The sequence below is a fragment of the Furipterus horrens genome, unplaced genomic scaffold (assembly GCF_987537825.1).
Source record: "Furipterus horrens unplaced genomic scaffold, mFurHor1.1.pri manual_scaffold_10, whole genome shotgun sequence".
In the NCBI taxonomy this organism is placed as follows: Eukaryota; Metazoa; Chordata; class Mammalia; order Chiroptera; family Furipteridae; genus Furipterus; species Furipterus horrens.
The window spans coordinates 44,728,224-44,754,978 of record NW_028327180.1 but is presented as its reverse complement, the minus strand read 5'-3'; the positions used below and the strand labels follow the sequence as shown (position 1 = coordinate 44,754,978).

At 55.0% G+C, this 26,755-nt stretch overlaps 1 protein-coding gene, 1 long non-coding RNA gene and 1 pseudogene across 2 annotated transcripts; 1 reads left to right on the top strand and 2 right to left on the bottom strand.

The window, feature by feature from the left end:
* Positions 1 to 307: 307 nt before the first annotated feature.
* LOC149999954 (uncharacterized) lies at positions 308 to 1,282 on the bottom strand (annotated as a pseudogene).
* ZSWIM4 (zinc finger SWIM-type containing 4) lies at positions 1,060 to 18,229 on the top strand. The gene is made up of 14 exons (XM_090289733.1): positions 1,060 to 1,299; positions 3,344 to 3,545; positions 5,066 to 5,422; positions 6,988 to 7,136; positions 7,236 to 7,386; positions 8,475 to 8,642; positions 9,204 to 9,548; positions 10,186 to 10,323; positions 10,661 to 10,915; positions 11,506 to 11,641; positions 12,681 to 12,835; positions 14,044 to 14,207; positions 15,847 to 15,928; positions 16,311 to 18,229. Exons 1-14 carry the CDS (start codon positions 1,147 to 1,149, stop codon positions 17,168 to 17,170), a joined length of 3,315 nt encoding a protein of 1,104 aa, XP_090145859.1. The 5' UTR covers positions 1,060 to 1,146; the 3' UTR covers positions 17,171 to 18,229.
* A 1,630-nt stretch (positions 18,230 to 19,859) lies between these two features.
* LOC149999952 (uncharacterized) lies at positions 19,860 to 26,048 on the bottom strand. Its single transcript, XR_016513596.1, has 2 exons — positions 25,948 to 26,048; positions 19,860 to 21,027 (listed from the first exon to the last, which is right to left on the bottom strand). It is a non-coding gene; the product is annotated as an uncharacterized LOC149999952 (long non-coding RNA).
* Between the last annotated feature and the right edge of the window lie 707 nt (positions 26,049 to 26,755).

Genomic DNA, 26,755 nt, shown 5'->3' with positions numbered 1-26,755 from the left:
TAAACAGTTGCTGAAATAAAGAAATGTATCAATAATGGGGAGAGGTGTGGCGATGGGAAAACACAGGATTCTCTAAGGACAGTGGTTCTGGGGTAGATAAAGACCATGGCCTATTTCCAGGCCAAAGATGTGGCCTGGAAAAGCTGAGTCAGGAAAAACCAGATGTGGTCGTATTTGACATGTATTACATCAAACCTTATGAAACTGCCGTTTTAATAGGTCATAAATAGTCGAAAATCAGCAATTTCATATGACTCAACGATATATTTAAGGCATAGAATGGCTCAGGAAGGGCTTGAATTGGGCCCTATTTCTAGAAGAGAGGTCCGCAGCCCCTAAGACGACTACCAAGGGGCCAGTGATTTCACACACACCCCAACCCCCCAACCCCCGCAAAGCTTCAAAACTACCCAGCGTGCACAGAGGCTGAGAGTTTCTCGCCTCACACAACTCAGAGGAAAGAGGGGCTGAACTGCTGCCCGGGGATCCAGAGGCTCTGTCTCGCTCCCCGGCAGAGCTGTGTTGATTGTCCCATCGCTGCGCCCGGAAGCGACCCTCAGTAAACAAAGCCGTGTGTGGGCGCAGCTCCAGCAGCTCCGGACACTCGGTCCAGCCCGAGGGGGGCGGGGGAGGAATGTTGTGAATGAACCCAAGGCCCGCCCCGAAACTCCACATAAGGCCTGAACTGCAGGGGTGATTCTCCCGCTCTGATTGGCCTCCGACGCCCCCTGATTGACAGTGCCTCTCGCTGAACGTTCTTATTGGGCTTCTCCGGAAAGACAGGCTGAACATACAACGAATGAGCAGAGACAACTTGAAGACTGCCCAGCAGTACCGCCAATGGCAGAAGAGAGCCTTGCAGGCTGGCGGGGGTTGGGGGGTGCGGAATGGGGACTGGCGGCGGGGGAGGTACGAGGCTGAGGATAAAGCGGTGGCCGAAGCAGCTTCATTGTTGTGAAGAGCCTTAAAGGGGCCGCATCACCCGGCTGGCCCCGCTCGGGGCCGGGTGGGAGCGGCGGGGGTCCGGGGACGGCCTAGCGTGGAGGAAGGACTGGACTGGAAGGTGGGTAGGCGTCGCGGGAGCCAGCGAAGCGGAGCGGACATCGGACCGACACCCTCCCCAGGCCCCGCCCTGGCCCCAGCCGGATGGACCCCCCCGCGGCCAAGCGGAGCCGGGGCTGCCCCGCAGGACCAGAAGAGCGTGATGCCGGGGCCGGGGCCGTGCGCGGCCGGGGACGGCCCGAGACGCTACTGGACCTCAGCGCCAAGCGCGTAGCCGAGAGCTGGGCCTTCGAGCAGGTGACCAAATAGGGGAGGGTGAGGGATGCACCCCTAGCCCCTTTCCCAATAGGCTTTCTCGTTACACCTCTGCCGAGCCGCCAGCCTCCGGACTGCCCTCATCTCAGAGAAATCTCCAAGATCCTTAACCCTTCCCAGAGGCACCCTCTTATTCTCCCTTTAAACTCCTTCAAACCTCACAAGCCACCCTCATCCCTTCCCTGCTAACCCTGCTCTTCAGCCCACAAGACCCAGAGCTGCCCCCAATGCCCTAGATCCCAACTCTTGACACTTCCTTCTCCTCCCCATAGTCCTCTCACAACTGGGTAGCCCTCTCTTCCCATCTTATCCTCATCCCTCATTAGGGCACCCCATTAGGGCACCCCATTCAATCCTCACTCCTCTCTCTAACTCCTACAAGCTGTCCCCATTGGGGTCACACCAGAGCACAGCTCCTAGAGACCCATACTCCTATTCCAGATCTCTGTTCTATCTCCCCCCCTCATTGAAGATGTCCCATTTTTACAGAAATCAGCCTAAGAAATCCTTTTATACTCCCTCAGCCTCCAGAACACAATGTCCAATTGGGAGCCGCCCTCTCCTCCATATCCTTCCCTCAGGTCCTGTTCCCCACTCGCACCCCTAGTACTTCTGAGACCACCTTTCACCTAGGGCTGTCCAGCCCCTCCTAATGGGCTGCAGATTTCTCCAGTTTCAGGGTCCATCCCCAAGTACCCCACTAATTACCCTTCTTTCTGCCCCACCCCATGCATCCCAGTTCCTCCAGAGGTGGGTAGGAGGGTCAAGGTCTGTCGTCCCTGGCACCTGAACAGGTATACCTGGAATCCCGCCTCTGTGGCTTCTGAGGGTTCTGACATGATGCCCCAGGGCTGAAGCCCAGGATGTCCCCTTTTCCAGCCTCAGTGTAGGTGCCCCAGGAGCTGGAGATGTGGCCTGGACCTGACCAAATCTATGAGCTCCCACAGGCTCTGCCCATCTTGGGGTGGGGTGGGGCAGGGAGTATAGTTTTCCTGGTCTCTCCAGTTAGGAAGCCTGCTGGGACTGATTGGTCTGGGCCAAGTGTGGATGGAGAAGGCTCTGATTCATGGCCTGGAAAATCCCTCCTTAGTCATCTGCCAACTGTTCCCGAGGCCTGGGTCAATCACTGGCCCTCCCACTTCCCGCTGAAACCCAGATTTGGGGGTTCTGAAGGACTTCTTCCCCTTCATTTTGTGTGAGATACCCAGAATAATCCTAAAAACATCTCCGGGAACCCCTGGTACCTGCCCTGGTCAGGCTGGGCACTAGGAAATCTCTTGCCCCATAGAAGCTCATAGAATCTTCTGCAACCCTTTGGGAGTTGTGGTTTTTCTTCCCAGTCTGAGGAAACTGGAGCACAGAGAGGTTGAGAAACTTGCCCAAGGTCACCCAGCCAGTGAGTAGCAAGCCTGATTGGAACGCAGACTCAACCAGTTCAGTTCATTGCCCAGAGCCCATGGGGTGTCTAGGACACCCCTCCCTTCCTGGGGGCCCTTGGAAGCTGGGGACAGATTCTGTGTTGGGAGTTGGAGCTCAACAGCTCTGGGACCCTGAACAAGTGAATTCATGCCACATCTAAGCCTAAAATTCCCTAGGCTGTAAAATGTGATTTGACATTGGGATTTTGCTGTGAAAATTAAGAGAAATTGCATATATGAAGTATTTATCTCAGTAGAGCTGAAAAAATACAGGCCTGGTCACTATTCTTATCACTTTTATCTTCATTTCTCTTTCCCCCTCACAGCCTGGGAGGCAGGTCTGCCCTGGAACCTGATCCAGGAGGAAAGCTGCAGAAAGTTATAGAACACTTAACTATGGGCCAAGTATTATTACAAGCATTTTATATAGATTGATGTATATTTAATCCTCATGATACCCAGGAGGCTGGTGCTATTAACATCCCCATCACACTTGAAAAAAACTGAAGCTCAGAGAGGCACAGTGACTTGCCCAAGGTCATACAGCTTGTAAGTGGCTAAAGCCAGGGCTCAAGCTGGGGTTTCTAATCTACTGGCCCTTCCTTCAGGTCGAGGAGCGGTTCTCCCGGGTGCCGGAGCCAGTCCAAAAGCGCATTGTGTTCTGGTCGTTTCCACGCAGCGAACGGGAGATATGTATGTACTCATCGCTGGGCTACCAGCCTCCAGAGGGCGAGTACGATGCCCGGGTGCCCTTCACCCGAGGGCTGCACCTGCTGCAGAGTGGTGCCGTAGACCGCGTCCTCCAAGTAGGTGAGTACCCCTGCGGGGGGGTGCAGGCGTGGGAGACCTGGGCCACTGAAAGGTTCCAAATCTCTGAGGAAGGTTAGATGAGATAACTGAAGAGCAGGAATTTGCCTAGAGCTCAGGCAGCAGGCTTAGATGAGGGGCGGGGGTAAGGATGTTGCACCAACTCAGATACCTTAGTTGGAGTGGGGGGGAAGAGGTGGTGAGAGTGGGAAGAGGGGCAGGACTGAGGCAGCATCAAGAAGAATTTGTAAACTGAAAAGAAGAGGTTCCTTCCATACCTCAGGAGGAGAGACCTTGTGTAAGTATTAGGACTGAGGTTTATAGCCAGAGGCAAGAATGATAATAGGCCTCAGACAGAGAGACTCAGGTGGAGGTTGGGATCAGACCTAAGGCAACAAAGCTTAGGTGAGAGTCTAGGGTAGAAGTTTAGGATCAGCTGTGAGTGGTGGTCTTATACTTCAGGTAGTGGGGTCCAGGAGAGGGGAAGGGCAGGCGTTTAGAGCTAGAGGTTAAAGATGATTCTAGACCTCAGGCTTGGGGGTCAGAAGGGAACCAATATTGGCTGAGCCAGAAAACAGGTGAGCCCTAGAATACCACACTTCCATGGGGGCAGGTTACGTCCCCTTGCTGGAGGCAGGGGCTTGGCCAAATGACCCTCCCTGAACCCTGTCAGCCTGGGGGGCCCCCTTGCCTGGACATGGCCCAGTTGGCTGCAGGCTTGGCCACCTCCAGCTGGTATGAGGAAGCTACCGTCTCCCTGCATGACGCAGCCAGAGCCGACTGGAGCTTGAGCTGCCCAACCAGTCTGATGAGCCCGGTATCTGGGCTCCCCAGGGTCCAGGGAGGGGCAGGGGGTGATGGGGTGACCTAGCCTGTCACATCAGCCCGTTTTCCCCATGTGTCATAGGCCTTTGGCATCTTTTTATTTATAGGTAAACCTTTTTTTTTTTTTTTTTTTTTTTAATTTTTATGTGTTGATTTTAGAGAGAGAAAGGAAGGAGGGAGAGAGAAATAAACATTAATTTGTTGTTCCACTTATTTATGCTTTCACTGGTTGGTTCTTGTATGTGCCCTGACTGGGGATCGAATCCACAACCTTGGCATATTGGGATGACACGCTAATCAACTGAGCTAACCAGCCAGGGCATCCTTTGGCATCTTCCCAGAAAGTTATAGGGCATCTGGATCCCGGGATGTATCCATGGTAACCCAAGGACTGAGAAAACCATCTTTAATATCATTGCTATAGTAATACTTATACTTGCGTTTATTTAGGACTTACTGTATGCCAACAGTGTTCTAAGCCATTGCCAACTATTAACTCATTTAATCCATATTACAAATATAGGGAGGAGGATGTTCCCGTTTATCTCATCTGACAGGTGAGGAAACAGGCACAGAGAGGTTAAGTAACTTGCTCTAGGTTACTCAGCTGGCATTTGTATCTAGGTCTTGCTGTGCACCATGGATGAGCACCCCCTGTCCTTGAGGTGACAGTGGTGATGGTTTGGTTTTTGTCTTAGGGTTCCACCTGAGCGGTAACATCCGGGAGCCCGGGGGCCCTGGGGAGCCTGAGCACCTCTACCACGTCTCTATCAGCTTTGATCGCTGCAAGATCACATCCGTGAGCTGTGGCTGTGACAATCGCGACCTCTTCTACTGTGCCCATGTGGTGGCCCTCTCACTGTACCGAATTCGGCATGCCCGTCAGGTGGAGCTGAGGCTGCCTATCTCTGAGACGCTGTCCCAGATGAATCGAGACCAGCTGCAGAAGTTTGTGCAGTATCTCATCAGCGCCCACCACACTGAGGTGCTGCCCACTGCCCAGCGTCTGGCCGACGAGATCCTCCTACTGGGCTCCGAGATCAACCTGGTGCATGGTAAGGGCACCTTGGGGTCTGACAAGGGCAGTGAGGCCTCAGCTTCCAGCCATCTCACTTGCCACATGACAGGATCCTCAAGTCTTCTGGATCCGTAACAGGAGTGGACATTCCACTGCCTGAGGTCAAGGTCACACACCTACTAGGTGGCAGATTCTGGATTTGATGTGGCCCTGGTCAGATGAATGGCAGAAATCAGCCAATGGGAAGACTGAGAGTTGAAGGAACAAATGGGAGGTTGGGCCCCAGGGTGGGGATGTTCCAAGATCACAGGAACAGGTCTGAATGTGGGTGGGTGAAGGACAGGAAGGGTATGTGAGTGTCAGGGATGGAGTGCTGGTGGGAGATAGACCAGGAGGTGTTATGAGCAAGCTCTGGGAGTGTTTGGAGCTTCAAGGGGCTGTTGTCCAACTATAATGGTGGGGAGAATGGATGAAGGGTAGATAGATAGATGATATGTAGATGGAGATATGGATGGATAACTGAGGGTGGGGGTGGGTGGATGCAGAGGGTGTTCATGATGAGGAGTTGGGGTGAACAGATGGTGTGGAAAAGCAGATGGTGTGGGTGAGTGGATGAATGATTAACTCAGATGGCAGGTGAATGAGGAATTGGTGATAACTGGAGGTGGTGTTGGTGGGATGGCCTTTGATCAAGGGGGTTGAGGTACACTGATGGTGGTGGACAGATGAGGTTGGTAGAAAATTGGAAGGACCAATGGATGTCTGGATTTGGGGTGAGTTGATGGGTGCATGGAATGTTCATATGTGTGGAATAAAATGATGGGTGTATCAAGTGTTGTAGGACAGACGGATGGACTAATGGGGTGTTGGTGTTTTGGGAGATACATATGAATGCATGGTTTGATAAGAGAAGGATAGAGTTGGGGTTCATTGGATGGATAAACAGTGCAGTTGTTTGGGTCAGTAGATGAATAAGTCAGTGGATAATGGAAAGACAAATGGGTAGGTAGCTGGATGTATGGACCGATGAAATGGGCATAGATAGGTGAGCAGGTAGAAGTTATGGGTAGGATGGATGCTGGACTAATGGGGTGGGTAGGCGTGCTGAGTGTTGTGGGTGTGTGGATGAATAGATGCATGGCATGACATGAGGGAGTGAATAGACAGGTGAGTGGTTTGGATGGATGGGTGCGTGATGTTTTGGGTGGCATGGACAGATGAGTAGAAGGGCAGGTGATGACTGAGGTGGGATGGACCATCATCTTGCCTGAATGGATGAATGGATAGGGGGAATGGGTGGGTGGTGTTCTGGGTAAGATGGATAGATCAGTAAATGAATGGATGAGCTAGTGATGTTTTAAGCAAGATGTATGGATAGATGGATGAATGAATAGGTAGGTAGCATTTTAGGTGAAATGGCTGGATGGATGAATGGATGGATGGCATTTTAGATGGGGTGATGGTCAGACAGATGGATGGATGGATGGATGAATAATGGATGGAACTTTGGGATGGGTTGGGTGGTTCGGAGGCCTGAATGATGGCAGGGGCAAAGGCTCCCTCTCCACCACCCCAGCCTCAGCTTTCCTTTCCATCCTGCAGGTGCCCCAGACCCCACAGCAGGTGCAGGCATTGAGGATGCCAACTGCTGGCACCTAGATGAGGAGCAGATCCAGGAGCAGGTGAAGCAGTTGCTTTCCAACGGTGGCTACTACGGTGCCAGTCAGCAGCTGCGTTCCATGTTCTGCAAGGTGCTGGGCGGGCATGGTGTGCACGGCAAGGCTGCAATGGGGCTGGCAGACACTGGTGCCTGTGCCTCACCCCTTCCTCACCAGCCTGTCCCCATGCAGGTGCGGGAGATGCTGCGAATGCGGGACTCCAACGGGGCACGCATGCTGATCCTAATGACGGAGCAGTTTCTGCAGGACCCGCGCCTGGCCCTGTGGCGGCAGCAGGGCGCCGGCATGACAGACAAGTGCCGGCAGCTATGGGATGAGCTGGGTAAGGCCCAGACCTGGAGAGGGGCAGGCACCAGGGCTATGGCTTTAGGTCTTGCCCCACCCTGAGATTGGGGTCTAGCTCCCAAGTCCTTCCTCCATTCATTAGCACCACCGATGTACGAGGCACTCACTGTACCAACTGCTGGAGGTACAGCAAGAAATATTAAATACCTGCCCTCATGAAGCTGGCACCTAGCAGGGAAGACAGATGTGAAAATACTACAAACCCATTAGACCAGAGGTCAACAGCCCTTTTCCATAAGGACCAGATAGTCAGTAGGTTGGTCTTTGTCATGACTCCTCAGTTTTAGTTTATTTTTAGATTATTTTTATTTATTTATTTTTAAAGATTTTATTTCTTTTTAGAGAGGAGAAGAACATCAATGTGTGGTTGCCTCTCGTGCACCCCCAACTGGGGACCTGGTCCGCAACCCAGGCATGTGCCCTGACTGGGAATCGAACCAGCGACCCGTTAGTTTGTAGGCCAGCACAAAACACACTGAGCCACACCAGCCAGAATGTGACTCCTCAGTTTTGACCATTGTAGTGGAAAAGCAGCCACAAACATATGTAACTGAATGGATGTTGCAAAATTCCCATAAAATTGCATTTACGGATACTAGTTATTTATTGGAATTTCACATAATTTTCACAAGTCATAAAATATTCTGCTTTTGATTTTGCTTGCTTACCATTTAAAAATGTAAGAATAAATCTTATCTCACAGGCTGTTGAAAACAGATGGCAGGTTGGATTTTTTTCCAGGGGTCGTAGTTTGCTGACCCCTCTGATAAATGGTGATAAACACTATAGGGGTAAGAAACAGTGAGAGGAGTCTGGAGGCCTGGGTTCAAACCTTCTTTCAGCTTCCAAGCTGTATAACCTTGAGCCAGTGACTTTGCCTCTCTGTGCCTCAGTTTTCTTACCTGTAAATTGAAGAGACCATTAGTTGCAACCTCAGAGGCTGGGGGTGAGGGTGAAGCAGAGTGGTGCACAGCACACAGTAGGCACTTCATAAATGTGTGCTGCTACTGTTGATATGAATGTTGAACATTCCCTATGCCCATGTTCACTGCGCTCCCTCCCCAGGGGCCCTGTGGGTCTGTGTAGTGCTGAGCCCCCACTGTAAACCAGAGGAGCAGGTGAGCTGGCTCCAGCTGCTTGGCAAGTGGGACAAGCTGGACATGTGCCCACTAGAAGAAGGCAACTATTCCTTCAACGGACCAAGCCTGCAGCCTACCATGGCCCTCAGCCCAGGTAGGAGAGGGGTCCCTGCCATTACCCCAATACCATTATCTCTGCCAGTGGCCCAACCTCCCCATTAGGGGGCTGTGGGGGAGAGGAAAGAGGCCCCAGCTGTGGCCTGTCCTCCCCACCAGGAGGGAGGGAGTGCCCGGGGCGGGGAAGTGGAATGCTTAAGACACCTGTAGTTCTGGGCCGGTCTCCCAGCTTAGCCTCCTCCTGGCAATGGAGGCAGGAGTGAGGGGAACAGAGGGAAAAGGAAGGAAAGCTATCGAGAAGAGAAAGACTGAGATCAAGGGAAAGAGAGGAACAGAGAAGAGGGGATTAGAGAGAGATAAAGAGAAAAAAGGAAATGGAATGTGGGGGAGAAAAAGATAGACAGAGGGACAGTTGTTCAACCTCAGTGTCTAACACACAAAGGCACATGTTCACACATATACCTTTGAAAGGCTGCTGGAAGGATTTGAGATGATATATATCCATCAATGCAGCCAGAGGCTAGCCCTAAGCTGGCACTCAGTGCAGGAAACTGGCCACAGCCTGGCTGCTAGGCCATGTTGGACTTTTCTTTCACAGGCCCAGAGGAGGAGGTGGTGGCCGCAGGTTCCCGCCATACCGTGTTTGGTCGCGCCCTGCAAGCTGGGTCACTGCATTGGAGTGACACCCACCTGCAGAGGATCCTGGCCAGCGACTGCTATGGCCCCAGCCTCACAGGCCACATGGGCAGTGACAAGCCAACCTTTGACCCCCAGGGCCGCCCCCTCTGGCTGGGGGAGCCATTCCCCACCGCTTGTGCCCGTGTGGACACTCTACGTGCCCATGGATACCCCCGCCAGGCCCTGCGGCTGGCAGGAGCCATAGTCAACACACTCCGGCTACAGCGGCGGCATCAGCTTGAGAGCTACAAGCAGCAGAAAAAAGGTGGGCACCAATATTATTGGTCCTGGGGCTGCCAGTACAGATGCCAAGTACTGGATGCTGTGGCAACCCAGGGGGTCTCTGTCAATCCAGGGTGTCTGTGGGTACCACTTAAGGACCCACTAGGAGAACCAAGGTGTCTTGAGCATAAAGGAATTTAATACCTGGGAATGAGGGCTCACAAAACCACTGGAAGGGCTGCAGGATTGAAAGTCAGGGAAGCCGCTGCTTGAATTCAAGAACTTGAACTTGAGAAGCAGAGTATGCCCAGCAGCCTGCAGCTGGTGGGTGGGGGGTGGGGTGGGCAGTTCCCAAGAGGACACCCAGAAGCTGCTGGTTGGGCTTGAGAGAGTTGGGTGGGATTATGGGTTATGAGGTGGGAATGACACTAGGTGAAGGTTTTAGAAAGCACCCACCCAGTTCCCACCCGATTTCCTGCCAGGCCTGGAAGTGGCTGTGGGGTCCGAGGCCAGAGGGCTGTAAAGGCGAGAGCTGCTGCAGAGCTCAAGGGGCAGAGATGACTGCTGGCTGGGCAGATGATGGGCAGGCACTGGGAGGCTAGGCTGGGGTTCAGGGAGAGGAAGCCCCCTTAGGGGCTTAGGAGGATGGACAGGTATTAAGCCCCACTTCTGGCCTGCAGAGCTGCTACAGAAAGGTTCTACCCGCATCACCAACACAGAAGGATGGGTGGGCCACCCCCTGGACCCCATTGGCTGCCTTTGCAGGGCGCTCCTGGAGGCCTGTCGCCTGGAGGAAGAGACCCTTGCCCTTTACCCAGGTACCCACACTGGAGACCCCTGGAGGAGGTGGGGACTGCCACACCTCCTTGGTTAAACCTCCTGGCTCAGTACCCCTAGAAAGTAAGGCTATACCTGTACCCTTGCCCTCCCTGCCCCCCTTTACCCAGTGCTAGGAGCCAATAGGCTTAGCTTCTGAAAGTGAGGCCACCATAGGCCCATCTACTGCTTGAAGATGGCCCCCACTCCCTGGTCAGTGCGGGGAGCAGCTGTACTCCCCCTATACCACACACCCCTAGTCTCCATGCCTGGGGTCAAGAGCCATTGGGGTCCCAGAAAATGGGGTCCACCTCCAGCATCTTTGATGGTTTCCCACAGACTCAGGCCCCGAGAAGCGGAAGGTGGTCTACCAGCATGTGCAGGTGCCCGGGAGCTCTGGGGAGTCCTACTTGGCGTTGGCGCTAGAGGTGGCACTGCTAGGCCTGGGACAGCAGCGTGCTCTGCCCGAGGGGCTGTACGCCCAGGACAAGGTGGTGCGCAATGAGGAGCAACTGTTGGCTCTGCTGGAGGAGGTGGAGCTGGATGAGCGGCTGGTTCAAGTGCTGCGCAAGCAGGCTGGGCTACTCCTGGATGGTGAGGCCCCGCCCCTAGGCCTAGCTGTTCCCGAAGTTAGGGTCCTACCCCTGGTCTGAGCTGGTCTGGTTGCTGTTGGATCGGGAGGCTCCGCCCCTAGCCCTGTCTCTGGTCCTTAATTTAGCATTTCCTAAAAAGTGAGATCCTGCCCTTGGTCTCACACCCTAGCACGTTCTGACAGCCAATAACTGCTGTGATTAGTGAGGTCCCGCCCACTTCAGAGGCCCAACTGGACTTTATTGGCTCTGCCTATGATTCTGCCTTAGGCCCCGCCCCCTTAGTGTAGTGAGGAGCTAGCTTGGCCCTGCCCCTGGTCAGGTGCACTTCCACCTCCACCTCCACCCTCTGTGTTCAAGCTACATGAGTCCTGTCCCCTACCCAGGGATGCCCAGGGTTTCCTCTTTTCGGATTTTCCAGGGCTTTTCTGTCTCTGCCCTGTGCCCCCATGCCCAGTACCTCTTCAGCCCCTAGTCCCAGCCACTCTATCCTGGGGTCTGCCCATCCCCTACTCAGTCCGGGGAGATCTGAGGAGGGACAGAAATGCAGAAGTGAGCCCACACCTGGGAGCTGAGCTCAGGCTGCCCCTGCAGGGGGTCCCTTCAGTGGCTTCGGAGAGGTGCTGTTCCGGGAGAGTGTGCCAATGCATACCTGTGCTCGCTACCTGTTCACCGCACTGCTACCCCATGACCCTGACCTGGCCTACCGCCTCGCCCTGCGAGCCATGAGGTAAGGACAGATAGCTGGGGACACGGCCCAGACGGCCAGGCAGAATTGGGGGATGGGAGGTGCACTCAAAGCCTCATCCTCCAACCTGAGCAGAGTCTAATTCAGTCTCCCTCATGATGGTATTCCATGCTGCCCTGTGCTCTTGACTATTAAATAAAATGTATATTATCTTGAATTTGAGGGACATTTACATGGCACAGAAGTTGGAGTACTTTTCTAAGCCAGCTTGTTCCAACATACCTAAATCTCTCTGGAGGCAAGCAGTGTTCCCACTTTCTAATCAAGTCGAGATTTATAAAAGTACATAATCTGGAAATTGAAAGTTGGTCCATTTACACCAATGATACATTCTATATCTGTTCTTTGCCCCTTGTTTTTATTAAGCATTGTATCTTAAAGGCTTGGTTGTATCACATAGCACATGAACCACTATAAGGATGCATCTTCAAAGAACCAATCTGGCCCTGGCTGGGTAGCTACATTGGTTAGAGTGTCATCCTGATATGCCAAGGTTGTGAGTTCCATCCCTGGTCAGAACACATACAAGAATCAATCAGTGAATGCACAAATAAGTAGAACAACAAATTGATGTTTCTCTCTTCCTTCCTCTCTATCTCCAAAAAAAAAAAAAAAATCAATAAATTGAAAAAAAAAGAAGAGACAATTTGGAGCTGATAGACATTTATGCTATTGGGGAAAAAATCAACAGAACAATTAACTACATTGTTATCATTTCATATGTGCACCAACAAATCAAAGAAGCAGAATTTTTTAAGGCTCCTCAGGACACAATCCCATCACCTCTTTATCAGCCACATGGCCTTTGGTACATAAATAAAGCATTGTTTATTTAATCAACTCCCAAGTGATGGACATAAACAATACTGCAGTGACCATTTTGCATACATCTTCTGTCTTATTGGGTGTTCAAGGCTTTGCTGCCCAAGAGGGGAGATTCCAGCTGAGGCAGAAGGCCTCTTTCCTAGAAAGGACGGAGACTCGAATCTTTCCTCACCACGGGCTTGCTTCTTCATCCCAGGCTGCCTGTACTAGAGACAACACTTCCGGCTGGAGATCCTCACCCTAACCCACTGGACTCCGTCGTGGGTAACCGCTTCCCCCGCTGGTTCATCCTGGGCCACCTGGAGACTCGCCAGTGCGAGCTGGCCTCCACCATGCTGACTGCCGCCAAGGGTGAGAATGACGCTGCCCTCACCCCCTGTCCTGTGCCTCTCCTTCCTCCTTTCTTTTCTTTCCCTCTCTTTTTTGTCCTTTTACCAAATTCCACCAGTTTTCCTGGAGCAGTGTCTAGATGGACCAGGCACTGTGGCAGGTGCTAAGGATGCCGTAGTAAACAAAAATGCCCAGAATCCCATGCCCCATGGTGTTTCATTCTAGTGGAGAGAGACAGACAGACAGACAATAAAACAAGGTCAAGAGAATAGTTACTCAGTCAGTGAGAAGCTAACAGGTATGAAAGAGGGAGATAAAGCAGGTTGACATTTTAAGCTGAGACATAAATGTACAGAGCTGGTGCCTTAGCTTGGGCTGCCATCACAAAATATCACAGACTGGGGGGCTTAAATGACAGAAACTTATTTTCTCACAGTTCTGGAGGCTGCAAGTCCAAGGGTTCAATTCTGCATAGTCATTTCCTGCTGAGGGCTCTGCTAGCATGCAGACAACCACCTTCTCACCGTTGGGGGGGGGGGGGGGCCTCACCCTTATGACCTTTCTGAACCTAATTGCTTCCCAAAGACCCCACCTGCAAATACCATCTTGCTGGGAATTAGAGATTCAAGATGTGAATTTGGGGGGATACGGTTCAGTCCATAGCATCGGAAAAGAACATTCTAGGCAGAGGAAAGAGCCAGGGCAAAGGCCATAAGCCTGGACTGTGAGTAATGGGTTTGAAGAACGGGGGATGCTGGTGTGGCTAGAGCAGTGATGGAGAATAGTAGGATCTAGGTCAATGATGCTATAGTGATTAAAATGAATATTTTGTGTAGCGTTTGCCATGGTAAAGCCTTTACTAGTATGGGCTCTCATGGCCCCTTGAGGCAGGTACCATTATATTAGTATTGCTCAGATGGGGCAACCAAGGCACAGAGAGGTGAAGTGATTTACAAAGGGTTACACAGCAAGGCAGCAGTTTTGAACCCTGGCATTCTGATTCCAGAATCTATGCTCTTGACCATTAGGCATTATTAGCAGGTTCCTAAGTGGCTTCCTCCCACTGGAAGTGGAGGAGGGCAGAGGAAAGAAGCAGAGTGGGAGTGCAGACAGTGGTATGGATCTTCACAGAATTATTGTCAAGTGCGTGACCCTCCATGTGCACATCTGTGCACCTGTGTGGACTGCCTGGTATTCTAGTGGTGCCTCTGTCCCTCCCCTGACCCCAGGAGATGCCAAGTGGCTGCACACAGTATTGGGTTCCATCCAGCAGAATATCCACTCTCCAGCCCTGCTCTTTAAGCTGGCACAGGACGCCTGCAAGACAGCCACCCCAGCTAATGCACCACCAGACACCACCCTGCTGGGCATTGCCCTGGAGCTGGGCCTACAGGTGAGGGCCCCCAGAGGATGGGGGGAGGAGAATGCTGCCTGTGGGTGGGGCCGGAATGGGAGTGGCACCTCTGAGGCCCAGCCATAGAAAGGCAAGAGTCTTAAGTCTTGGGAGTGGTGGAATGAGGTTATCAGTGGGGGTGGGCCTATGAGTGAGGGACTCAGTGGCAGAGTCTGAAAATGAGAATCCACCTCTGGGGCTGTGGTTGAAGATGAGGAGGAGGGTCAGGGAGCTTACTGGTGAGAGGGTGGGCCACAGAGGGAGCAGAGCCTAGAGGTTCTGGGGATGGGACCTGGGGCTGGTGTGCTTAAGGTTAAGAACCATGGGTGGGTGGGGCTAAAGCAGTGTGGGCACAAAGCCTGCCAATAAGGAGCTTTCTTGGAGGTGGGCCCTCTAGGGCCACCCAGCCTGGGCAGGGAGGTCACCATTAAGCTGCTGGGCTTGTAGGAGGAGGATTCTGAAGATGAGGAGCTAGCTTTCTCGGGGGGGAGGTCTGTGGTTGAAAGTCATGGGGCTTGTGGGTGAGTGTTGCAGCCACCCCCCAGAGCCAGGACATCTTGCTAGGAGAGGCAGAGGCCAGCATGCATGGGTACAGCCTGTAGGTGAGGAGCCAACTGCAGGGTGTGTGATGTAGAGGGGGGCAGGGAGAGTGTGGCCTAGTAAAATAAGAGAATAAGGAGCAGCCTGGGACAGGCTTGCAAGGATGTGGGACTTTCCCAGGTAGCACTAGCAAGCAAGGGGCCCTCAGGGGCAGAATTAACCAAAAACAACTTCCTGTGGGGGCTGGAGCCATTGGGGGGGGTGTAAAGGGGGAGAAGATAAGGGCAGAGCTTCAGAGAGGACACCTTCTACTTAGGAACTTCCAGAAGGCAAGGTCCACCAGATAGGACTGAGAATGGGTCTTGGGAGAGAGGAAAGCAAGTAAGGTACTTATTGGTGGTGGGAGCTAAAGAAAATGGGGCCTGTTGGGCAGATAGGTGCTCCGTTGGGGGCCCCAGGGGGAATCTGGGGACATGAGGCATGGAACTTTCTGGAGAGAAGAGACAAGTTGGCTTGTTGTCCAGAGTAGAATGCATGAGACCTCAGAATAACATCAACCAGAAAATAAAGACAAGGAAAAAAGAATTTAAAATAGCAATAAAAGTAATGGCTGATGTCAGCTGAGCCATTTTGAGGAAACAGGCACAGAGCAAAGAACTGTAGTACATAATTTTGTTTAATTCTCACAACCCTATGAAATAGATCATTTTTTTTAAAGATTTTATTTATTTTCAGAAAGAGAGGAAGGGAGGGAGAAAGGAGAGAAACATCTGTGGGCAAGAGATACATTGATTGGTTGCCTCTCACAGGCCAGCTGGGGACCTGGCATGTGCCAGGCATGTGGCCTCACTGGGAATCGAACCGGCGACTCAATCTACTGAGCCACACCAGCCAGGGCTGAAGTAGATAGATTTTTATCCCCATTTTACAGATGAGGAAACAGGCCCAAAGAGGTAAAGCCATTTGCCCAGATTGTATGGCTCACTGATTCAGCCGCTAACTTCTAAGTCTCCTTGGGCTCCTAAGAATCCTGACCTCCCTCCCTCAGACAGCCTGAGGTTTTGGGTGACCCCTTTCTGTCCCTCCTCCCACCCTGCAGGTGATGCGGATGACTCTGAGCACCATGACCTGGCGGCGAAGGGAGATGGTGCGCTGGCTGGTCAGCTGTGCCACAGAGATGGGTGAGACTCCCCAAAGGGACCTGCCACTCATCTCTCCATGGACCTGGGCAGCACGGGACAGAAGAAGAGACTTTTCTCTCAATCTAGCCTCTGCTCAGGGCTTAGCCAGGAGGGAACATTGAACATAGGGACTGTGCTGGACAAAAGCCTGGAGGCTGGCCAAGCTAAAATGGCTCTGAGTGGGCCAGTGGCACCACAGCTTAGTCCCCCCACACACATCCTGCTCCCTGCTCCTTTGGAAGAGTACAGCAGGTGGCAGAGACAAAGAGTCCATGTCCCCAGCCCTGGCTGCTGGGGATGGAGGTATTGGGGTGAACCCAGGGACACACATCCACATTCGTGCCCGTCTTCCTGACCAGTTTTGCCCTCTCACCTTCCCCAGGTCTGCAAGCCCTGATGAACATCATGCAAAATTGGTATTCCTTATTCACACCAGTGGAGGCGGCCACCATTGTGGCAGTGACGGGCACCACTCATGCCACTCTGTTACGGCTGCAACTGGATACACCCCAGCGGGAGGAGCTCTGGGCGTGCGCCCGCACCCTGGCTTTGCAGTGTGCCATGAAAGACCCGCAGAATTGCGCCTTGCCCGCTCTCACCCTGTGTGAGAAGAACCATGCGGCCTTTGAGGCAGCCTACCAGATTGTGCTGGACGCAGCCACCAGTGGCCTGGGCCACGCTCACCTCTTTACCATAGCCCGCTACATGGAGCACCGAGGCCTGCCGTTGCGGGCCTACAAGCTGGCCACACTGGCCCTGGCACAGCTCAGCATCGCCTTTAACCAGGATAGCCACCCTGCTGTCAATGACGTCCTCTGGGCCTGCTCCCTAAGCCACTCCCTGGGCCGGCACGAGCTTTCAGCCATTGTCCCGCTCATCATCCGGAGTATCCATTGTGCCCCCATGCTTTCTGACATTCTGCGCCGCTGGACCCTCTCAGCACCTGGCCTGGGTCCCCTGGGGGCCCGCCGGGCAGCCAAACCACTGGGCACTGACCGGGCACCACTCTGCCAGCTCCTGGATGCTGCAGTGGCAGCCTACATCAACACCAGCCACTCCCGCCTCACACATATCAGCCCACGGCATTATGGTGACTTCATCGAGTTCCTGGGCAAGGCCCGAGAGACCTTCCTACTGGCGCCCGACGGGCATCTTCAGTTCGCCCAGTTCTTGGAGAACCTCAAACAGACTTATAAGGGCAAGAAGAAGCTCATGCTGTTGGTGCGGGAGCGTTTTGGCTGACGAGCCCAGCAGGTGGTGGGCTCCTGCCTCTGTGACACCCCCTCTCCATCAGAGGTCTGGACTGGAGGTCCTGTGGCATCTCAGTGTTAAGTCAGGAAAAGATTCCAGCTGGCGCTAGGTGGTCTTGTCTGCCATCCCCCCAAGCCTGGCTGGATGTGGGAATGGAGAGTGGGTCCTGCCACATGCGTGCCTAGGAGTGTGCAAGCGAGTGTGCGAGACTCAAGGATCAGAAGCCATACCACCACCCAGAGGCCTAGAAGGGGGTGTGTGCTTGGGTAGCTGGTATGACCCCACCTTGAGCACCCCAAAAGCAATAGGCAGCCTCCCCTCCCCAAACTTGCAGGCCTGGCTTAGGCTCCCAGGGAGCTGGGAGGCAGGACTTTCCAGAAACTGGTTCTCAAAGTCAATGTAGCAGACCCTCCCCACAGCCCACTCAGGGTGACCAGGGGACTTGTGTTAGGGCATCTGAATTCCCTTTTGTAGTCTTCCCTCACTGCCTCAGGGGCTCCCTCCAGGCTGTCCAGCCAGGACCAATGGCTCACCCCACTGAAGGACTTAAAGAGGCCTCAGGCCTCCGCCACATACCTCAACCCCCATCTGGCCAGGACTCCTACTCCTGTATGTCCCAGGGTCCCAGGGCGGCCTGGGGGGTATAATTGCTGTGTCTCCCTTTACCGGCTAATCACTGGACATAAACTCAGGAACCGAGCCACGCTCACAACTGTCCTCCAAACCTGGTGTCTCCAAACCTGGACACGTGTGTAGGAGCCATGGACCACCACCCCCATCCCAAATTTGGAAAGGAAAGAAAGGCTGGCATCTGGGCATTTTCTGACTGTCTCCCTTTCTCCTCTGTCTCCCTCCCTCCTTACTCCAGGCTGAGTTATCCCTTATGTACCCCTTCACCTTACTCTCCCTTTCCATATTTCTCTCCATTTATCTCTGTGTGTGTCTCTTAAGTCCCAGCTGCTGTCTTTTTGGTCTCCCCACCTGCCCCCATCTTTCTTCCTCTTGTGATTAAGGACAAAAGATTACATCATTTTATAACTTTTTTTCCTATTTATTGAACCATATATTGTATTTACTTTTTCCTTTTTGTTTTTTAAAAGATTGAACACAGCTTATTTTATTTTGAGACTGAGCTGTGTGTCCCCCTCCCCCCGCCCAAAGAGGGGTCCTCCATTGAAAATCTCCAGCCTTGTCTGTGGGCAGTTTCAAGCGCGGGACAAAATGACGGTGACTGCTCGTTTCATCCGGTGATAATTAATGACAGGCAGGGTGGGTAACTCACCATGAGCAAACCCTGGGCTGAGCGCCTGTCACAACAGCCCTAAGGAGTCGATAGGAACATTTCCGTTTTACGTAAGAGAAGACTAGGGCTCCAAAGTTTAAGGAAAGGGCACTCATTTTAGGAAGAGACAAAGTCTGACTTGGTACCTTGCTGGAGCCACTGCCCACCCCAGGCTGCCTGACCCTTGAGCTGCTGGGACTAGCCACTAGGGGGTGCCCTGGCTCCAGGAGTACTCCTCTCCAATCCGCTGAGCTTGCCTGGGGGAGGGCGTGGTTGTTGCTGCGTGCAGCTGTAGGGGGAACACACCCCCGCCCAAAGGTAGGAACACCGCTTAGACTAGCCTTGAAGGGTGAAGCTCCGGCCGAAACTTAAAGAGGGAGGTGGGCGTGGTCCAGGGCGTGTCTGAGTTACAAGGCGTAGGCGGCTTCCAGTATCCAAATTGAGGGGTTTAAGGGACAGGGAGAAGGCCCTCGGTTACCTTCCTTCACTGGCTCCCCGAGAAGCAGGAACTTTCCGTACCCTCCTGCCTTTAGACTAACGGACAAATCTGGGTCACTGTCAGTGTTGGGGCAGACAAGGACAGACTTCTCGGAGAGACTGACGGGGAGGAGGGGCCAGCCGCTAGAGGGGCACTGTGATTGGTTCGTGTCAGCGCCTGCGTTCGCAGGGGCCAATTGGAGGCGGCTCCACCTCCTCCGCCTTGCGTATTCACGCAGGTATGTGAGCGCGGACCGGGTGTTCGTGCACCCCTTAGCGCCGCCTGGAGGCCTGGGAAGGTAGAGGTGGCCGTTGCGGTCCCAGCAGCCTCCAAATCGCCTCAGACCTGGGGTGCCCCCGAAGTTCTCAAAGTCATCCACAATGTCCCCCTTAAGTCATGTACACACCTCAAGCCCAAATTCCCCGCCAGCAGGTCGGATACCACGCACCCGCTTCTTATTCCAGGCTGAGTTATCCCTTATGTCTCAGTCACCCCCAAATGTCACTAGCTCAAGACCCCCGGTCCCAGTTATCTCTGAATGTCCAGCGTTTCCCTCGGTGAGCTCCGCCACCACCACCACCACCTGAGGTTAGATTCCATCTTCCTTCCCTAGGTCCCTAGCAGAACAGCTTTCTCTGTCACATCAGCCCCAAAAAGATGCCCCTCCAGTCTAGGGTTTCTCAAAAAACCCCAACTCTAGAACACCCCTCAAGGTCACCTTTCCATGCCCAGGCTACCCGCTCCACCCTTATAACTAAATTGCTGGCTTCCTCAGAACAGGTACAGAGGGTATGGGGATCTTGTGAAGTTAGAAACTTAAGGGACTGAGACAGTAAATTTGGGGTGGTTCAACCTCCTCACCCAAAAAGCTAGAACTTCAGGGATGAAAGGCGGGAATCACAAACCACCAGACCTTCAGGAACGAGGCAGGGCAGATTTTATTTAGTTGGACACTAAACACCACGGACAGCACAGGTTACCCCAATCCTCTCTGCCCCTGGCTAAGGTGGGGAAGGGGTACACTGAGCTGGCCCTGACAGCCTGGGGGCTTCATTCTGCTCTTCCATGCTTTGAGCAGACCTGCTTGTGTCCTTTTGGGGCCCACAGGGGCCTCATTTCCCACCCTGCATGCCAGTGGGGTGTCATGGTTCCTCCCCCAAGTTAGGAAGCTGCAGAACCCACGTTGAAGGGACCAGGCATATTCAGGTCAGGCCAGCCTGGTTCCGGAAGCCTGGAATTGGCATTTAACGGTCTGAGGGCCCAAGGCAGTTTCCTCTTGGGTAACTGGCTGCTAGGAAGGTACAGCCCAGCCCGTGCCCCCACTAGGTTTGTGGCCAAGTCTCCATGCCTAGCGGGTCACCCAGGCGGGGACGCATCTGGGTTCCCTTTTTCATGGAAGAGCCACCCACTGTCCTCCTTGGGAATACAGCCCAATTGAAGATAGGACTGTGGGGGTCTCCACGTGCAGAGTTGGGGGAGGGGACCTGCAGCAGACAGCTGGATCCATCCATCCCTCCCTAAGTCCCTCCTCCAGACATAGCTGTAGGTCTTGTCTAGGTCCTCCTCTCTTCACCCAGGCATCTGTCTCTTCCCCGGGGCATCAGCCCATCCAGAAATGGCAGAGGCCACGAGCTCCTAGGGGGCTTGACTCCTGTTCCTGCTGAACTGAGCCAGTCTGTACAAATCAACTGTGTTTCAGCTCAGTAGGCACGGGAGGCAGAGCCCAAGGAAGTCAGGCAGCAGGATAGGCGGGAAGAGGCAGCAGAGCTGGAAGAGGTGAGGGTCCCGGGGGGCGGAACTTAGCCACTGTGAACATGACTTGGTGCAGACCCTGCTCACAAGCAGCTAAGCCCTGCTCCCCAGGCCAGATGTAGGCAGCCGGGTGCTTCTGTGCCACCCCATCCCCAGCAGCATCCTCAGTGGTGGTGGTAGTGGTGGCGGTGGTGATGGCCCCAGAGGCAGGGCTCAGGGTCGGTTGGAAATCCCTGGCAATGTGATTTGTGACAGGCAGCAAATCCCATCCCCAGGAACCCCAGCCGGCCATGGCACAGGGGTAGGGGGGCACTGGGCAGGGCCATCAGCTGGCACCTGTGGAGGAGAGAGAGAGCAAAGGAGGTAATAAGATTTGAGGTCTTCTGCCCTCCAAGTCCTGACTGCTGCTGTCCTCTGGGGCCTTGCAAAGACCCCCTCCCCCCATGTGCACCAGCAGCTAAATGGAGAGCTGGACCACCAGGCTGGACTCCCCCATCCCAGTCATGCCCTCTGTCCCATGCCCAGAGAGGAAGAGATGCCAGGAGAGTCCCTTTGGGCCAGAGAGGCTGCAGGGACTCCTAGAGCCAGGTCTCCACCCCTCCACCATCCCATTCCTGCACGCCCCCCCCCCCCATCACCACCAATGAGCCCTGAGCAGGCTAAATGGGGCCATAGGGAGAGGAAGCCAAGGGGGTGGCGGGCAGGCAGTTGAGGAAGTGATCTCACCCCAGCTAGCGCCACTTCCTAGAAGCATGAAGGGCAGGAGGAAACCACCAGGGCCTCCCCGCCCCATGGTCCCGTCTCCTGGGCAGGCAGGCCTCAGCCTGCATCCCACTAGAGCGGATGCCGGCAGCAGGCGCACAGCAATCCATGCTGGACACACACACTCCCAGAGCACCAGACCCAGGCCTGAGGCACAAACTCAGCTGTTTCCTAAATGGCCATCAAGCCTCAGTGTCCCCATCTGTACAATGGAACCAAAGGCTTCTATCTACCTTACAGCACAATGTGTATGTCCTTGGCACCAGAACTGCCTATAGAATTTGTGGGGCTCAGTGCAACATATAAACACAGGGCCCCTCATTCAGAAATTAGGAGTTTCAAGATATTGACAGCAGAGCATTTAAACCAAGCTCCAGGTTTTTTGTGGTGGAGGGGGTGGAGGGATGGGGTAAAACCAGCACTATGTTTAGTAAATGGGGCTCTGTGCCTAGGAGACTATAATTCTAGAGCCACGCTGGCCAGGTTTGATCCCCAGCTCTGCAGCTTCCTAGCTGGGTGACTCTGGGTAAGTAACTCAGCCTCTCTGGGCCTTTGTTTCCCCACCTGCAAAGCAGGGATACTCTATGTTAAGGATCCCATGAATGCTATGTATAATTGGGACAGGGCTACCTTGTCATCACAAATCAGGCAGAAAAAGGAAGATGGAAATAAGGATGACGCATATGGGTAGGACCCCAGGACCCAGATCTGGGGATGTCTACCACTGGGAAGCAGGTAGAGAGATGTCCTGCTCTGACCTCCAGTTCCCCATAAACACATGCACACTGACCACCTGCTTTCCCATCCGGCCCAGTCCAACTCTGTCCCCTCAGGGTCTGGCGGCACCAACCGGGAGCAGACGAAGCCCCAGAGGGTGGCCAGCCTCTCTGGTCCTCCTCCGGAAGTGAGACAGCACAATCCTGTCCCAGGGACGAGAACGGGAAGGGCGGCCATTTGGCCAGGCCTGTTTCCTGTGGGGTTTCCCCTGTACAGAGCCCCGGGACTGGGCCAAGGCCACTCCCCATCCTCATAGGCACAAAAGACCTGAGAGTCTCGTGGAGGGGGGCACTACAAGGTGGGTGCCCAGGAATCAGGGCCCCTTGTTCCCAATAGCTTTGCCTCTTGGGCTGATGGGAGATGGTGTCCAGGGAGGGCCAAGCTTCTGGCAGCTGAAGGCCTGGGGGGAGGGTGGGCCCTGGGCCAGGGGAGCAAAGCAGGCCACAGGCCTCACAGATGGATGCACGTGTGCCTGAGACAGGGCAAGGAGGCATGAGACACACACGCAATCATCTTGTCACTGCCCCCTCGCAACAATCCAAGAATGAATATGGGCCGGTTCCGCCGGGGGCGCCACCACCACCACCGCCTCCCCCAAGCCTGGTCCCCAAATACTTTCCACCCTCTCTCTCAGAGCAGCTGGGATCGGAAAATACCAAGGGCTACAGGCCCCGCCCTGTCCGCCGACACTGCCTGCCCTCCCAGCCTGTCAGTAACGCTTTGCCTAATGGGCCCAGACTCTCTGCAGAGGCTCTCTGGCTAGGGCCCCAGAGCCAGCCCCCAACCTGGGCCACCCAGCCAAGGGCCGCCTGACCCCCAGCCCCCTGCCCTTTTTCCCCATCCCAACACTGAGGCCATAACAACCCTCACAAATGGGCAGCCCTCAGAGGCTGGCACCAGTGTAGAGGAAGACAGGGCACTGTCAAGTGGGTGGGTCCTGCTGCCCACCCAGGGCTGGGGGAAGGGGGCGGGCTCAGGAAGGGGTGAGTAAGTGAGGATTGAATCACTTGTTATAAATAGGGGAACCATGCAAGTCACATCCCAGCCCCCATTGTGCCAGACACACCACACCACACTGCAACCCCTGCCTTAAACTTGACTCTCCTTCAGACCAGTCATGGAATTCCCAGGGGTACCCTAACATCCACACTGTGAGCCCTTCACTGAGCGGTATACCCTACCGCCACATCCACCTCTGCCTTATCCTCAGATAGGTCCATGTCCCTGTCCTGGCTGGCTTTTTTGAGGTTGCTGTCCTCAAGGGCTGTCACTGGCTTCCAGGCCCTGTCCTCCTCCCTCAGCACCCCGATAATTGCCAGGCCCAGGACTCAGGGTCCCCAGGCTCACCAAGGCATCCTGAGTGGTGGTGACCACAGTCTTGGATTATAACACCAGACCCAGGCCAGGGCGAGACTGAGGGGCTTAGCATCTCAGAATTTAGGCCCTAGCCCCTCACCACCCAGGCCCCCCCCATCCCAGACCACCAGGCCTGCTCTGCCCAGGACCACAGCTCAGTGGCCACACCCAGGGTGGCGCCAGCTCCAGCACCCTAAGGCAAGGCGCCGCTGGAGCATGACTCAGCCGTGCCCAGCATGGCTGCGTCCTTGTCTGCTCAAGGATTCTCACACACCCACGCCTATTACCCACTGTGTACGTCCTTCCCAGGTGACCAGCCTTCCCCAGATACACCTCCGTGTCCAGCCAGAATACCTGATGACAAGAGCAAAGGTGGCCAGAGTGCCCCCAAAGGGACCGAATGGCAAGCACCTAGACAAGGACAGCACATACTCCTCCCCACTCGCTTTCCGAATGCTCCTCATTTACAGATAGAGAAACTGAGGCCCAGAGGGATTCAGAGCCAAGCCCAAGGTCACACACTACATCTAAGGAAACATCAGGTCCGATCCTGGCATAGAGTGCATCCAAAGTGGGAAAGGGCCAGACAGAGAGAGACAGGAAGGAGTTTTTCTTAAGAAGGCCTAGGGTTCCTGGCATCGTTATTCATTTCTAACAGACTCCCGCACCCAGCCTCCAAGCTGAAGGGCAAACTCTGAAAAATATGTTAAGGTATATCAAAGTGCTACCTGGGTCCATGGTGACCTGATCATTCTCCTGCATCCAAGAGGCCACTTACCCTGGGACCTAGGATGGGATGGGGGTCTGCCCCACAGCTATGGCCTGCACACATCTGGCCTCCACTTGCAACAGGCAGGGGCTGGTACAGGTGCCCCTGGGAGGACCTGTGGAGCATCCACCTCTGAGGGTTCTTTTCAGTGAGCAAGGGTCCGCAGGGACTTGGAGGCTGGGCCAGCACTGACAGGCCCAACCCTTCTGGACACACCCTGTCACGCATGTGCTCCGCGTGCCAGCCCCAGGCCAGGCCAACAGCTACGTTTGGTCCCCACTAGGCCCACAAACAAGGCGTGCCAGTTGGGGTCTTGAGGGAGCTCTTAGAGAACATCTTGCAAGGGCGGAGAGCAACGGGTGCCCCCCTGGGCACTCAGTGCTGGCACCAGGCCCCAGGACAGCAGCATGTGAACACATGCACACGGGCTGGCCCAGGCATGGTGTGTGTGGGCGAGCAGACTGGGTGTGTCCCACATCACCTCGCCTCTAAGCCCGGGCACCTGTCGGGTACTGCCCTCCAGCTCGGGATGGCATGGGTATGGCTGCCAGAGGACACTCCTTATGCCTGGAGTCCGATACCCCCAACCCTCACCCTCATATACCACCCATCATGGCTGAGCAGTTGATTGGGGCTGCAGCAGAGGGAGCAGGTGACAGGGAGCCAACTGCACCTCCAAGGCGTTCAGGAGGCCACTGGGTCTGGGCCTGTCTGGTCTGCATAAGAAAGTCCATGTATGCTTTGGTGGCAGTCAAGTCCAGTGCTGGGGTCAAGTCTAGTCTGGGGCTAGGGTGGAGGGACTGGGGTTGTGTCTGGGCCTTTCACCCTCCTCCTGCTGCTCAAGAGCACAAGGACCCTGAACTGCAAAGGGCTGGGGAGTCAACCCTCCGGAGATCTCCCAGACCCGGCCCCCTTCGCACGCAATCTTGAATGAGCCCTCTCTCCAGGGCCAGGAGGAACCAGGAAAGAGGAGAGGGGTCCCCAACCCGTCCCAAGCACAGGCTGCACTGCTGGGCCTCCGCCAGGTCTCCTCAATGGAAGGCCTTTCCCCCTAGTCACTGCCTGACATGTCAAAAACTTGAACTACTGTCCCGCGCCCCCATTTACATAACTCTAGGAGCCCCCCACCCCCTCCTCCAGCCCCATTCCCACCAAGCCCAGGAACACGTCCAGAAGCCCAGACACCGGTTGATCCATTCCCCTCAGCCCCAAGCATGACACATACTCTCCCATCCCGATGCCAACCCTCTCCCTGCCCACCTTTCCCTGCCCCAGTTGCCTTGACACCCGCCATCCCCACCAGCTCTCCTGGGTCTCCTGGGGCGGGGTAATGGTGGGGGGCCCCTGGCGAGAAGGTTAAGGCTGGGCCGCCCTTCTCCCGCTCCGTAGGGGGCGCCCCAGGACTCCGCCGCGGCCGCCAGATGCGCTGTCTCCGCTGTCCCCACAGGCTCCGGCGACGGGACGCCCTCCCGCTCTCAAAGGGCCGGGGGACCTGCCTGGCGCACCCCAACTCCGCCCACGAGTCCGGCGCGGAAAAGTTGCGGCCGCCGCGGTGGCGCCACCACCTCCCTCCAGCGTCCCTCCCGACTCACCGGGGGGAGGGGAGCGGCCCTCAGGGCTCGGCCGCCGCCCGGGCCGGGCAGGCGGGTGACGGGTCCGGGCCGGGGCGGGGGCGGTCGCCCGGCGCGCTCCTTCCCACTCACTGGCCGACCAGCCGCTGGGCCGAATCGCTTTTAAAACCTCCCCGTCTCCTCCCCCGGGCCGGGCAGGGGGCGGGCGTGGGGCGGGGCGGGCGTGCCGTCATGTGCCCCCGTAGCCGGTCCGCCCCCACTTTCTCCGGTCCCCCAACTCGGCCCCGTCCTCAGCGCAGCCCCAACTTTCTCCCTCCTTGTCCCGACTCGGCCTGTACCCCAACCCAGCCCAACTTTCTCGTCTGGGTCCCGGACTTCGGGTACAGCCCGTTTTTCAGCGAAGACTCTCCCTAGGCGGGTGGGAGAGGAGGGACCCTAATCCCCATCGCACTCCCAAACTCCTCGTGGCCTGAGTCTTGCTCCTGCGCAGGGAAAAACAAAAAAACAAAAAACCTCTGGAAGCAGGAGTAAGGGAGATGGGGGAGTCAAGGGACAGGATGCCAGTCCCAGGACACTGCTACTGGGTATTCTAGGATCCTACCAAACATTAATCCTCACTTCTTCCTGTCCCACAATGCTTTCTTTCAGCCTCGGGAAGTGCCACCTTTTATCCCACCCAACACTCTCCTGCTGCCATTGAAGACTTTCTGATCCATATAGGTGGTCCCTGCGTCTAGGTGCCCTCCCCTGTCAGGCTTCCCGGCATCCCCGCCCCCTACCCATCCGGGACCTCTGGGAAACTCCCGACTCCCGCAATATCACTGGGAGA

Coding starts and splice junctions, on each gene's coding strand:
- ZSWIM4 (XM_090289733.1), top strand. CDS start 1,147: ATGGACCCCCCCGCGGCCAAGCGGAGCCGGGGCTGCCCCGCAGGACCA. Junction 10,916..11,505: donor GGCTGGGCTACTCCTGGATG/GTGAGGCCCCGC, acceptor CTGCCCCTGCAG/GGGGTCCCTTCAGTGGCTTC. Junction 14,208..15,846: donor CCCTGGAGCTGGGCCTACAG/GTGAGGGCCCCC, acceptor CCCACCCTGCAG/GTGATGCGGATGACTCTGAG.